At 59.9% G+C, this 14,072-nt stretch overlaps 1 protein-coding gene across 2 annotated transcripts in view; it reads right to left on the bottom strand.

Moving 5' to 3' along the window:
- The window catches only part of SHANK2 (SH3 and multiple ankyrin repeat domains 2), a 552,956-nt gene that overhangs the window by 274,038 nt on the left and 264,846 nt on the right, over window positions 1-14,072 (bottom strand). Inside the window, exons 1-2 of one of the 2 annotated variants that reach the window (XM_079928828.1) lie at window positions 12,248-12,582; window positions 8,166-8,481 (exon numbers count right to left, since the gene is read on the bottom strand). In XM_079928828.1, the coding sequence (XP_079784954.1) occupies window positions 8,166-8,481; window positions 12,248-12,284 (353 nt within the window). In that variant the 5' untranslated portion in view covers window positions 12,285-12,582. Of the gene's footprint in view, window positions 1-8,165; window positions 8,482-12,247; window positions 12,583-14,072 lie in introns of those variants that run through there. The other variant, XM_079928829.1, reaches the window with a different exon arrangement.

Raw genomic sequence — 14,072 nt, 5'->3', positions numbered from 1 at the left:
CTCTGCCCCCCGCCGGCTCTGTCACTGAAGCTTTGATGGAAGTTATCACCTCTGCATCTGACCGTCACCCAGGCTGGCCTGGGAGCTATGCAACACAGGGCTATATCTACACCATCTCCATGCCCCCATCCCTGGTTGCGGGTGCAGTAGTGGGTGCTCGGAAGTGCCTGATGCGTTAAACCCCAGTCAGAAACTGCAGGTTGTCCCAAGGAGGTCACAAATGGGCCGCATGGACACCCCTGGACAGGAGGTGTGGCGGCAGCAGACACCAGGGGCGATGAGCGGAAGGGCAGGTGGGCCCATGAGTTGGTCCCCAAGCACCAGAAGGCGAGACGACTCTGAGGGCAGCAGGGTTAAGGCAGGCGGGCTTCTCCCCCAGGGGAGGGGGCGGGTCAAAGTCCAGAGAAAAGATAAAGATGGACCATGCTGATGATGGCTGGGGCAGGGCAGAGGGTAAGCAGCACAGCTGGGGCTGCCAGACCTGCCTCCTAGCTGCTGGTCAGCTGCAGAAGCAGCTGCTGTGCCCAGAGCCTGGGAACCACATGAGGAGCCCAAGGAACCCCACTGTGCATAATCAACGACAATCAGCAAGGAGACTGCGTCCAACCTGAAAACTTGATCCTCAGGAGAAATCCATCCAGCTACCATCTCTCCACCTACCCACCCATCCAGCCATCCATCGACTCACCTGTCCATCCATACACCCATCCATCCATCCTCCATCCACCCATCCACCATCCATCCTCCATCCATCCATCCATCCATCCATCCTCCATCCTCCATCCACCATCCATCCTCCATCCATCCATCCACCCATCCATCCATCCGTCATCCAGCCATCCATTCACCTATCCATCCATCCACCCATCCATTCACTTATCCGTCCATCCATCCATCTATCTTACCACTTATACAAACATTATGTATTCACTCATTCATCCAAATTTCAAAAGAACCCTGCCGGAAGCCCAGCTGGTCACTTACCACCAGATGCTGGGTAAGTCAGTTAACCACTGGAAGCCTCGGTTTCCCCATGTGATAAGAGGGGATGATCTAGAGAGACCTGAGAGTGAGTCAGCAGGAACCACTCTGCACAGGTGTGTGAACACTCAACACGTCTGCTTCACTCTCTGCTTCAACTGGAAAGTGGGTGACAGGATGCACGTGTCAGCCAGCTGGTTCCAGCCGGCGCCGGAGTGTGTCACTGGGCAGAGGAGTCAAAGCGAGCACAGCTCCAGTCTGGGAGTTCTGTTCCTTGAGCCACTCTGCAGACAGTCAGCTCCCGAACTCATCTGTCCAAGCCCGGAAAGGCTCTGTCTAAGAACAGGAGGAAGTTGGTCCTTGAAGACCAGAGTGCGTCTGCGGTTCTAGGTACCAGCAGTGATGTGTGGTCCACACAGACGCTGAAGCATCTTCTCATTCCAGGTTAATCTGAGCCTTGCCAAGTGCCACTTCACGAGTGGAAAAATGGAGGCCCCATAAATAGTGACGTAGGCGCAGAGATGCAGAGCTGACCTCACATCCTGGCTCCCCGATCCCAGCTCAGGGCTCCCTGCGGGCTCCCTGCTCTGTGCGGTGACGAACCAGGCGACCGTGACCTCCCTTTGCCCCGTTTTATGAAATGCACCCTCTGCTGGGCCCTGCTCGCCCGTGGCAGCCCTCGACGGCAGCAGGGGCCACAGCGCCCCAATGGCTCCAGGTTGGCAGTGCCGTCCCCTCTTGGAGGCCAGGCTGGGCCCGTCCTGCCTGCACAGTGAGGATGGGTCTGAAGTTTCCCCCACCCCAGAGGGTCCACACTCTCCTTGTGTTCCGTCCAAGAACAGCCAGAAGGAATTCCAACGGCGCTGTTTTGGTATGAGGGCTACATCACTGAATTGTCAATATCAGAAAACTGGTCGGCCGTGGGGTGACCTGGACATTTCCCAGCTCTCCTGGATGAACAGGGACCTGCCTGCACGTGGAACTTTCTCCGTTCGTTCCTTCGTCAGCCACTTACACATCCATCCACTCCTTCACCGGGCAAGTATTTAGTGGATCTGCAGACGCCCATGGACTTGAGACAGACTCGAGCCTCATGGGGGAGAAGTACAAGTTGACAAGATGCTTCTCTGTGTGTCTGATGGGTCAGCACAGAGGCTGGGGTGACAGGGAGAGGGCGTCGGCTGCGCGAAAGGCTCTGCTGGGACGTTTGGGGAAACGTGATGCCACAGAGACCAGGGGCATGATTGGAGGGGCACTGGGATCAGGGGCTGCGCTGGAGACGGGGAGCCCTGTGTGCAGAGTGGTGGCAGAATCACAGATATGAAGAAGCAGAATCTCCCAGAGCTGGGGACCTGCTAGAAATCGGGGTGTCATCCAGGTTCCAGACTCATGTGGGTAGAAGGAGGCTGCTGGAGGGCTACCTGCTGACGGCTCTGGGAGGGGGTGGCGTTTCCAACACAGAGATCCCAAGCCCTGACCCCGCTGACAGCTGTGTCTTAAGCATGGAAGCTCAGACTCCACGTCACCCCCTGTACCATCAGCGTTGCTTCCTCCTCTGCCTTCGGGCCGGGAAGAAATGCCAGAGCTCTCAGCCCGCACACCTCCCCGAGCACCGTGGCCCCCTCCCAGGCTTCTAGGTTGCGTTTCCGGCTTTCGTGGCTCTGGTGCCAGCACCCCACACGCCACAGCCTCCCCGCAAGGTCCTGAGGAGGTGCTTCGGGGATGGGCAATCATTAGACGTCCCGTCCTGCTGGGGTGGCCAGTGTGCAGCGGGGGCTTTTGTGGACTCCAGAGAAGTGGGACCCCCCGTGATCTCAGAAGTGTGCCCGCCTCGGAGCACCCACACTGTCCAGCTGCCCCGACCCACTCCAGGACGGCCCAGGCCACCGGCGTTGGGATTCTGCCTGTTTGCAGACACAAGGCTCCAGGCGGCAGGGCGTGGGCACCTAGAGCCCCCGAGGGATGGGGAAGAGTCTGGAAGGTGCGTCCTTCCCTGTACCTTCCCACGCTCTGCTCCGGTCACACAGGACCCCTTGCCTCTCCCCGATGCCTGGCTGGCCTGCTTCTCCACCTCCGGAGCCCCCCTCCTCCGTGGAGGCCCCTCGTCTCCCCCAGGGAGGTCTGAGCCCTGACTTGTGTGCGCTCTGCCTCTGGGGGAGTCAGTCTGTCCGGGGCTCCCTGTCATCGACTACATCAACCCCGGGGCTGACACGCTTCCCGCCCTCATTTCTCGGGTATTCGCCTCTGCACGGTGAGCGCCCATCACAGGCCGGTTGTTCACGCGTTTATGCCACCAGCTGAGAGAGCAAACACTGAATGTCCCCGGTGCGGAAGGACAGAAAGTGACAGGCAAGGGCAGCCCGTGTGGTGCCCGGACCCGATTCCTCAGCAGGCCGGACGCACCTGCTGTCCCGGGGTGCCCCCTTCACCTGGCCCCGCCTACCCGCCAGGTGGCCACCTCCTCACGGACCCCCTACTCCTGACATCTGGGTGACATGCCGTTAGCACCCGGGCTCGGGCAGCGGGCAGGGTGGCGGGGGACAGCCCGACTCCACCCCTGCCCTGTCTGCTGACGCCCTCCCGCCTTCTGGGTCAGGACGGCACGTGGGGGGGAGCAGCACAGCAGCTCTCACCGAGGAAACCAGGTCCCTGTGCCGCTGGGGAGCACAGCTCTGGCATCCTGGTCCCTGTGTCCCCAAGAGGCGGGACGAGCGTGCGCGGAGGTGGACAGGCGCGAGCCAGGGGGGCCCCACAGCGCCCTGTCACCCCCCGAGTCTGCCCAGATGGGGGCATATCCCCCGGAAGGGATGTGCAGGGCGGGGTGGATTCCCACTGACCCAGACCCTTCGGGGACCCCCGCTCCGCCCATAGAGCCGAGTTCAGGGAAACGAAAGCAACGTGGTTGAGAGACAGACTTTGGGAGCCCTTCCCGCTCAGCCCCTGCCCATGGGGGAGGTGGGCGCGCAGGATACAGCCAGCCAGTCTCCCTGCCTGAACGCAGCAGGCTTTCCTCTCTGCCGAGCCCAACGCACCCTGGAACCGCTCCTTTGATGGGAGGGTGGCCGGCACGCCCTCTGGTGCCGGTGAGGCCAGGGCAGCCCTCAGGACTAGCTGGCGAGCTTTGCGGGAATACGTCAAGAGCTGTTCCCAACCTGGCGAGAACAGGGCAGCTGGGAGGGATCCTAGGAGGACCCGCACTCCTCTCCACACTCCGGTGGTGGGTGATGGGGCCACCCAGCGAAACCCTTTCTCAGGCCGGTTCTTAGCAACGTGGACCAGCCATGCCAGTGGGCGCCACTAGAGGGCGACGCAGGCAGGCGCATGCAGAGCCTCCAGGTGAGGCAGGGCACCGGGACGGGCTGCAGGCAGGCGGGTTCCCGTCCATTCTGAACCCTCTTCCTTCTTCTAATTTGCACTCAGGTCGGCTGGCTATCGAGGGCTGGCTCCACGTGGGAAGCTGCCCTGGCCCACAGCGCAGAGCCCAGGCCCGGGAGGAAGCCGCTTGGCCAGGGCTGGCAGAAGCCCAGGGATGGGTGTGTGGGGCTTGGGCAGCTGGGGGGGCCTCGGCCCCATCTCGTCAAGCCTACACCCGAGGGTTTGGCCCGAGGCCGGTTCTGGCCACGTGGAGGTGCCCATCACACTCCCGGCGCCTCAGGTGGCCGTTTACGGGCTCTGCCCAAGGGAGAGGCGCTGAGTGGTCAGAACTCCCCGTGGGCAGCGAGAGAGGAAGGAGGGGGTGAGGTGCGGTGGGCAGCCAGAGGGAACCCCCGCCAGATGCTCAGGACGCTGGGACTCCCTCAGGCTGGCCTGACGCCCTCCACTTCCCCTGCCCCTTACTTTGCCCAAGCCGCAGCCCTCACCAGGATGACCTCCTCTGCAGCGGTCAGAGGGTCGGTCAAGACGCCTTTTACAATGAGGAAACCAAGGCAGCCAACATGTCTGTGGAACTTACACGGGTCTCAGCACGTGGCGGGTGCTCCCTTCAGCAGCCTCCTCGGCCCAAACCCAGCAGGTCCCCTTTTACATATGAGAAAACGGAGGCACAGAAGGGTTGAGTGACTTGCCCCAAGTCACACAGCAGGTAGGAGGCAGAGCTGGATGCAACTGGCGGGTTGGCAGCTACCCACTGAGACAGGATCCGCAGACGGAGGGGTCCGCGTGGGGCTGGGGCTCTCCCCTCCATGACTGGGGAGTATCCCAACCAGTATCTGGGTTCTGTGACAACCAGAAAGCGCTCTGGGGGCACCTGGGCAACCCCGAGGCTGGGAGCCATGGCCTCCCTGCAAGGATCCCCGTCTGTCCCAGGCAAGGGCTGGGCTCTGAGCTGTGAAGACAGAGACGGGATGGAGGGTTCAGCTGCCTCCTTGGGCCCCCAGAAGGCCCAGGGGCTGTGCTGTGGTACCCTGAGCGCAGGTACCCCATCACTGGGGCTGCGTGTACGGCCGTGTCCACGCCTGAGCACAGGTGTGAAAGCAGAGAGCCTGCGTGTGGCTCAAATGCCACCATTATCCTGGCGACCGCGGGGAACCAGGGTGCCTGGCAGGTCCCTTTTATGACACGGGAGTCTCGGGGGCAGGACCCCAGCAACTCAAGGGGCTCCTGTCAGCGCGTAGCTGCTGAGTGAGCAGATCCTGAGCACACAGGCACACACACACACATGCGTGCACATCCGGACACACGTGCACACATGGACATGCAAGTGCACACAAAGGCACACAAGTCCACGCACACACACACCATCACACAGATGCACGCACACACACACAAACACAAATGGACACAAAGACACATGGACACACAAGTGTGCACACACACACACACACCCACAGGACATCAGGGACAGTCAGATGGGGTCCCTGCAACACGCCAGCTGCCGTCCTCTCTGCACAGCAATATTTCGCTTGCAGCTTTTGCAAGTCCCTGGCCACCCTGCCTTTGGTATCTTATTAGATTTCGTACTGGAGGAAGGGGACACACTCTCTTCAAAATTATAGTCATAATTCCAGCTAACGGTGTGAAGTGGAATCCGAGGCCTCGGGGGAGCCCTTTAATTTAGCTTTATGGCACTCGGCAGCACCTGGGATTCTCCCCTGGGGTGACTCAGAGCGAGAATCTAGACCAGAGGAAGGATGGGCTCTCGGGTGTGAGAATGAGACTCTGGGGGGAAGTGCGGATGGGCTCCAGTGGGCCTCCGGGCGCTGGCACCGAGACGGGGCCAGGAGACCGGGGTTGCCACGGGCCCGCTCTCCCCACGCCCTCACGGCTGCAGCCCGGACACCTGGCCTGCTGCCCCGGCCACAGCAATCGGCCCTCTCCCAGGACCACGTGAACCACTGAGCCCTCCATCCAGGCTGAGCCCGGCCGCCTCCTTGACATCCCCGACCGGAGCTGGGGGGCGTGGCGTCAGGAGTGACTACGGCTGGACAGACTCACCGCAGGCAGGTGTGGTGAGCCCAGGTGAACGGGGCACGGTGGGATGGGGAACCGGGTCACGAGGCAGAAGGCCGGACCAAAGGGGGCATTCAACCCTCACCAGAAACACCACGCCGGGCAGTGTGCCGGCTCTCCCTGGGCCACCATGGGTGAGGACAGAGTTCAAGGAGGACAACTCTCATGACCTGCCCCAGCTACATGACCTGGCCTCAGTGCCCTCATCTGGGAAATGGGAGGCTGCAGGGTCCTCTGTGGGGAACGAGCCAGGTGGGCTGAGGCGCACGGAGCAGTTCGTGGGTCCACATGAGATCGCAGAGGTGGTGACGGGGTCAGAAAGGTCACTGCTTCGGCTGCTTCAACAGCACTGAGGCCCCAGTGACGAGCCCATCCCCAGGGAGTCTCATCCTGGCCTGACAAACTCTGAAGGCCACGTGAGGAGGTGGACAGCGTGCCCGGGAGCTGGAGCTCTGGGTGGGAATGCAGCCCCCCTGACTGCTGGGGACACAGGGCAGTCAGAGGGTGCCCACGGCCCGAGTGAGACGCCCGAGGGGGGTCCACGCTCTGGCCTATGCTGGCCTTGTCTCCTCTTCTGGAAAGGGGACGGAATGGGGTCCCCTGGGCTGCTTCAGAGTCTGCCGGGACGCTCCCCCTGCCCCTGCCTCGTGGGCAGACACAAGAGGACCAGCTGGGGCTGCTACTGAGTCTGGTGGGGGGGGGGGGTTGTCGGGCTCCAGCACTAGGACGTGGCCCCTCGGAGCTTCACCTGTGCCAGGGTGTCTGGTGGCTACGAATGTGAGGGCTCATTCTGGCTAAGGTGTGTTGACGGTAAACATGGCGCCTGGAGAAACAACCTAAATATCTATCGACAGATGAATGGATAAAGAAGATGTGGTGTATATACAATGGAATATTACTCAGCCATAAAAAAGAATGAAATAATGCCATTTGCAGCAACATGGATGGACCTAGAGATGATCGTCCTGAGTGAAGTCCGTCAGAGAGAGAAAGACAGGCACTGTATGTTATCATTTATACGTGGGATCTAAACTATAGCACAAATGGACCTATCTGTGAAACAGAAACAGACTCACGGACACAGAGAACAGACTCGTGGCTGACGAGGGGGAGGGGGTGGGGGAGGGAAGGACTGGGAGCTTGGGATCAGCAGACGCAGACGATTATACAGAGGATGGACGAACAACAAGGCCCTCCTGTACAGCACAGGGAACTCTATCTAATCCCCTGGGATAAACCATAACGGTAAACGAGCACACAAGGGCACCCAAAGGAGGGTACAAAAGGAATACCTATATGCATAACTGAGTCACTTTGTGGTACAGCAGAAATTAATACAACATTGTAAATCAACTGTACTTCAATAAAACAGACAAAGGAACAAAGAAAAAGGTATCCCCTGGAGGAGCCCTCAGCCCAGGGCAGGCTGGGGCCCCTAGCTCCCTGTCTGTCCACACTTCACTTCTGAGACCCAGAAGCCAATGCACAGGGAAAGGAGACGGACTCCAACACCTGCGGCTGCCCAAGCCAGCCTGGCTGCTCTCAGGTGATGGTCTGAGCCAGGGCAGTTGGCAGAAGTTTGGTTTTCAAGTGTTCTTAACATCCGGGCTGGAATAAACCAGGTGTTTTGCTCAACCTCTGGCCCCGCCCTGAGTTCTAGAATCCAGGGGCTCCGAGCAAGGAGGTCTCCCTCTCCCTGGTCCCCACGGGAGCCCACCCACCCGGCCGCTCCTTACCCGACGTGCCAGGGCTGCCAGGGCCTCTTGCCGTCCTCGCCGGTGCCGCCCAGCCTGTTGAGCGAGGGGGATCGGCTGCGGGGCCCGGAGGTGTAGCTCCCAAGGGTCTTCACGGCCCCGTCGGGCCTGCTGGGCATCTGCTGCGGCAGCTGGGGCGAGAGGCTGCGGTGGGGGCCGGCCGAGCGGACGGCCCAGTCAGGCGCGCTGGCATTGAGGTTGTTGTCGCTGTTGGAACGCAGAAGGACCCGGGGGGCGGCCAGTGTGCTGGGGGGCCGTCGCCTTCGGTTGGAGTACGCCGGGGCCTCTCGGAAGGGCACTGCGTCGGAGAGAACGCGAGAGGCGGGTGAGGGCACGTACGGCACCGTCATCGAGGCCCCCAGCCACCAAGGACACGGACACCATGAGTTCTGCACCGATCCCCCCATGGGACCCCGCCATGTGCAGAACTCACCCCGACACAGGAGCAGAGACGGGTGGAGACCAAGAGAGTCTTCCTTCCACAGAGGCTCAAGCCAGCACTTGAGATGGAAGGGACACAGGGTCTGACTTCCATCTGGGCGGCGCCCATGCCCTCAGCAGCCCAGAGACCGCGTAAGGACGGGCTGCCCCGTCGCACATGGCAGTCAGGGCACCGAGGCAGCCATGGAGCTCCTCCTCGCCACGACCTGAACTGAGCCCCTGCGTGCACTGGATGGTGTCCTCCCCCAAACCCCTGTGTTGAAGTCCTAACCCCTGGGACCTCAGAATGTGCCTGTATTTGGAGGTGGGGGTCTTTCAAGAGGTGAGGAAGGTAAAATGAGGTCACTGGGGTGGGGCCCTAACCCCACAGGACTGGTGTTCTTATAAGAAGAGGAGGTCAGGACACAGACACACACAGAGGGACGACCCCGTGAGGACACAGGGAGGAGACGGCCGTCTACATGCCGAGGAGAGAGGCCTCAGGAGGGACCAGCCCTGCCCACACCTGGATCTCAGATTCCAGCCTCCAGGACTGGAGACAGGGATTGGCTGCGGTTTGAGCAGCCCAGACACCCACAGGCCCCAGCTCTACTGGTGGGAAGCAGTCTGTCCCGACCCCCACTGGGCTCCTTTCTCTACCCATCAAAGCAGGACCCGGCAGCGTGCGACGGGGGGGATTGACAAACCTCACCATGCTTCTTACGAAGCTCTAGACCAGAGGCAAGGCCCTCACTCTGTGAGATCAGTACACCCAGGGACCTGGAATGAGGACACTGCTCGCAGGGCCCGTGAGGGCCGGAATCCACACGGCCCGTGCCCTGGGCCAGAAACAGAAGGTGTCCTTTCCAAGAAGAGGCGACTAAAGCAATGTAAGCCTCTGGGTTGCAGGGGAAGCGACACGCCGATTCCAGCAGCAAAGGACATGGACCCCCTTCGAGCTGGCTGCCCCAGGCCGAGGTCCAATACACGAGGCTGTGCACACTTTGGCCAGAAGCCTGGGCGGCCGGTCCGCAAACCGGCCCGCAGGGCCACGGGCAACACACAGCCTCCGGGGGGCTTATCTGGACCTGAGGAAGCCAGCACCTCAGAGAACGGCGTCAGCAGTTCAGGACGGGGTCCTGCAGGACCCACCAGCCCAGCTGCCCAAGGTCAGAGGTGGTGAGATTCGTCATGGAAACCAAGTATAGCAACCCCCTGATGCCAGCCCACTCCCACGCTGGAGGGCAGGGCTCACGGGGACAGAGGTGGCGTGGGCAGGGCTCACAGGGACAGAGGTGGCGTGGGCAGGGCTCACGGGGACAGAGGTGGCGCGGGCAGGGCTCACGGGGACAGAGGTGGTGCGGGCAGAGCTCCATTGAGACAGCTGTGACCAAATGCACCCCTTTGCCGCCTCCCTGGGATGCAGGGCAGTCCTGGGAAAGCAGAGATGTAGCCAACCCAGGGGAGCCACACGGAAATGTCACAAGGCTTCCCGAGGACGCACGCTCAGAATCCACATCTGGCTCCTACAGTTGTGAGAACTTGGAAGCGACCCACGGGGGAGGTCACGCTCTTTCCAGCCGCACCCTCATGCCAGCCTGCTTCCTCTGAAGCCTGTCTATCAGGGCAAGAGACACTATCACTTGCGTCCTCAAAGCAAAGGAACTCTTCAAAGCCCGGCCGGGAGGGAGATGGAAGAGAGGCATGCTCCGCGGACCCCTGTCTCCAGGGCCCAAGAGGCCGCCCTCTCCAGGGCTCAGCCCACTGGGGAATCAGCCCAGGCCTTACCCCCACCTCCTGGTAAAATCTCAATTTGGGGAAAAGTGCCGGGTTTGTGTTTGCTGGTCACCAGGGAGAAGCTCATCCTTGTCACTCCCTCTGTCAGTGTCGGATGGAGGCCAGAAGACTTCTGGAATGACAGAGGGTGATGTGAGCCCCGCCTGGCAGAGGAGTGGGCGGGGGCGGGGGGTGGGGGTGCGGAGACCTTGCAAAGGACGGCGCTTCCAGGATCTCCGAGAGCAGCGGAGCTCTCCATTCACAGAGCCCGCTGGCTGCAGGACCACGGCACCAGGAGGGAGCCAGGCTCTCAGGCAGACGCTTGGGGTAGAGCCCCCTCGGGCTCCCGGCTCGTCCTCCTTGCCCCCCACCCAAGGACAGGCCCGGGGGGACCGAGGGGAGGGGGACCCCAGCTCAAAGGGGACACCCCGAGACCAGGAAACGCCCACATTCCATGACGCGAACTTGGGCCGAGCCTCCCAGCCTCCCTGACCCTACCTACAGTCAATTCTATTTTTCTGACCCATGTAACCGGGTGCGTACAGTACTAACGCCCTTGACAGAAAGTGATGGAACTTGGGGGCGGGGGGGGAGTCCTGCCAATGGCTAAGAAAGGCTCACAAGGGAAGAAAAATCAAGGGAAGAAGAGAACACAATGAACAAAACACCATACCCCCGACTGAAACCCTCATGCTGTGCACAGATTACAAAGACCAAAGTCCCAGAAGGCGAATCTGGGTTCATCATGTAAGCAAACGAGCACAGACAAAGTCTGTTCTTTCTAAACGTTCCCGAGAACCAGGCGGAAGAGGTCTTTCTGAGAGTGGCCACAATTCACATGGGGCAGCTGCCCTTGGAAGATTCAGGGATGAAAGCTGGGACTTTTGCAAATACATTCTGCCTGAGGACCCATCGAGTTACTCGGATGGAATCGCCTAGGTGACATCAGGGTGAACGCTCTAATGAAAATTATCTCGCTTAAACACCAAGATTCACATTAAGTTCGTTTCCTGTGCGGTATCATTGGAAATTTCTTCCATGTTTATCTTATGGCTTGGGCTGGGAAATATCTTTTTAATCCCTCTAAACTCACGTCTTCATAAACCTCCCGATTTCATAAAACAAGAGCTCCCTGTCTGACAAACTAACTGGAACCAGCCGTGGAAATGTTGGGGGTATTTGTGTGAAAAGGGTTAGAAATAACTCTCTTCCTGTCTGAAAATAATTAATATTCCACCCAACTGTTTCCTTCTTCCAGGCAATCTGCAAACTCTAAGTGGGTGGATATTTCCTTAGCTGTCTTCCATGCATTTACTTACACGTTTCTTTTCCACAATACAAGTCACACAAGGTATGAAAAAGCAGCTGCACTTTTAAAGTCTACCGCGCTGCATCTCCCATCCGCTCCAACCCGGGGACGGCCAAGGACAGCCGAGCGGTGGTTTTGAAAGCGTCCACCCGGCCGGGGCGGCCAGCAGTGCCCTGACCTTCCTTACTCCTGCCCAAGTGCTCCGCATGTGCTCCAGGTAGCGGACAGACTAGAGTCAAACTTCCTATTTTCCCCAGGTCTTAGTTCCTAAACTGCCCTCTGGAAGCACCAGGGATGCACATGCCACAATTCTGCAAAGGGGCTGGAGACTTAGGAAAACGACAACAACAACAAAAAAAACCCCGGCACCTTCAAGTGGGTTAAAATTCCAGACCAACTACAACAAAGCCCTTTCGCCCCCCAGGAGTAATTATTCCCCTCCGTGGCGGGGATGAACGACCAGCAATTTCAGGAGGAAAGGGAGGCCCCAGCTCCCCGGGAGAATCAGTAAGAAACTGCTCGTTCCTGTGCGCCACGCACCCTACAGCTCGTTCCTTACCTTCCTTCTTGCTGAAGGCATTTAACAAAGACTTCATTTTCCCTCCGACTTCGGCAGTGGTCCGCTCATTATATAACCTTCTCGGATGGGAGGAAGGGGAGCAGGGCTGCCCGGCCCCTGGGCTCTGGAGCGTCTCGGACCCGGGGAGCGGTGGCGGGCCTCTGGGCACTGCCGGCTCCCAAGCACAGCTGGGCAGGCCAGACCCAGCATGCTGGTGACAAAGCCCACCCCATATTCTGCCTGTCAGCTGGGAGCCAACTGTGCGTAGACTGGGGCTGCTCTCAAAGCCCGCGGCCTCTCCCCGCGCCCGTCATGTGAGCGGTGCCACCCTGCTTTTGTGATCAGTGCATCGGTGAGCCGGAACCCCCCCCCGCCCCCCCCCCCCTGCGATGACCCAAGGACCCTCCGGCTGGGGCTCCGGCCACTCCCGCTCAGAGGCGCCCGGGGCTACATGGCATGCACTGTGCTTCGCTGATTTTCATTTTAAAGAAAAAGCCAAATGCTCTCGAATGCCGTTTGTCCGCCAGCTGATGTGGGGAGCCAGTCGAGGAGATAAAACATCCCGGTTCCAGATAAGCCGCGCGCCAGACCCGTGTTAACTGGGCGGCCGGTGCCAGCCTCCTGGAATTTCTGAACATGACCCAGATTTCCATTGGCGAGAATCACACACAAGGACCCATTGCTTCTCTGGCTCCCCCCCCCCGCCTCCCCGTTGGAGGTAATGACCCTGGAGAAAACAGGATTTCCACCCACCCTCCTTTTTTTTTTTGAAACAAAAGAGAGATAAAACAAACTGCAGCCCAGCCACGCACGGCTCGCCCTAATTCCAGGCAGCTGAGAAAAGTGAGCGTTTTCAGAGCCACGCTGCACGTTCCTTACAGAGTCCGGGAGACACAGGGAGAGGCGACAGGGAGAAAGTTCTGCCCGTGCAGGAAACACAAAGGGAGGGGCCATGGCTGGCGAGCCCCACGGCAGGTGGAACGGGGTTATTTCTACACAAGGAGAAAGGTCTTCCTGAAAACTAAACGGAGCATCTCAGGGAGCGGGCTCTGCCACCCGACGCATCTGCTGCTGGGGCTGTAATTAAGTGTGTGTTTTTTCTGTTGCTAAGAGAACTGCTTCTGAAATTCGAAAAAAAAAAAAAAAGAGCGAGCGAGCGAGAGAGAAAGATGGGAGGAGATGAGGAACAGCAACGGGAGCCTGTAAGTTGAATTCCATATGGTCGACATGCTTTGCGCCAACAAAAACGGCAGCGTAAGCACTGGGAACATCTCCTCACGGGATGCCCAGGCTGGCGGGACGTCCCACCAAACGGTCTCTCCAGGGTAGCGAGAATGGAGACTGGGTGCCCTGTACCAGCCGAGCATTTGAGCCTCATCCTCCTTGCACTCCCACGACGCCCCGTCGCACAGCTCGGAGCTGCCTTCAAACCCCGCCCCCGTGACCCTCCCCCGCCATGCCAGCGCCCAGGCCATTTCTGCCCCAGGAGACATTCGGCCGCTGGTGCAGTTTCTCAACAAAGACCCCACGACCTGCCCCTCACCACGCACGTCCCTGGGGGACAGAGGTGGCGCTGGCACAGCTGGATGTCCTTGGACCTTGGTACAAGGCTGAAAAGCTTCCAGAAGCATCTCTCTCGGGTGTAGAAAGCGTCACGAACAAGGACGCAGCCGCTTCCACTTGGGGAGCCTGCGGCTCTGCCACCGGGTTGACTCGCCAGGGGTCTTCAGGGTGGGGAAGTCTAGTTTATCGGGGGGCTGTTGGCCATCTGCCCTGGCTGGGACAGGATGCCACAGGGACGGTGAAACTAGGGACTTCCCCCGGA

The sequence above is a fragment of the Stenella coeruleoalba genome (assembly GCF_951394435.1).
Source record: "Stenella coeruleoalba genome assembly, chromosome: 8".
Taxonomy (NCBI): Eukaryota; Metazoa; Chordata; class Mammalia; order Artiodactyla; family Delphinidae; genus Stenella; species Stenella coeruleoalba.
This window is presented reverse-complemented; position numbering and strand designations above follow the sequence as displayed.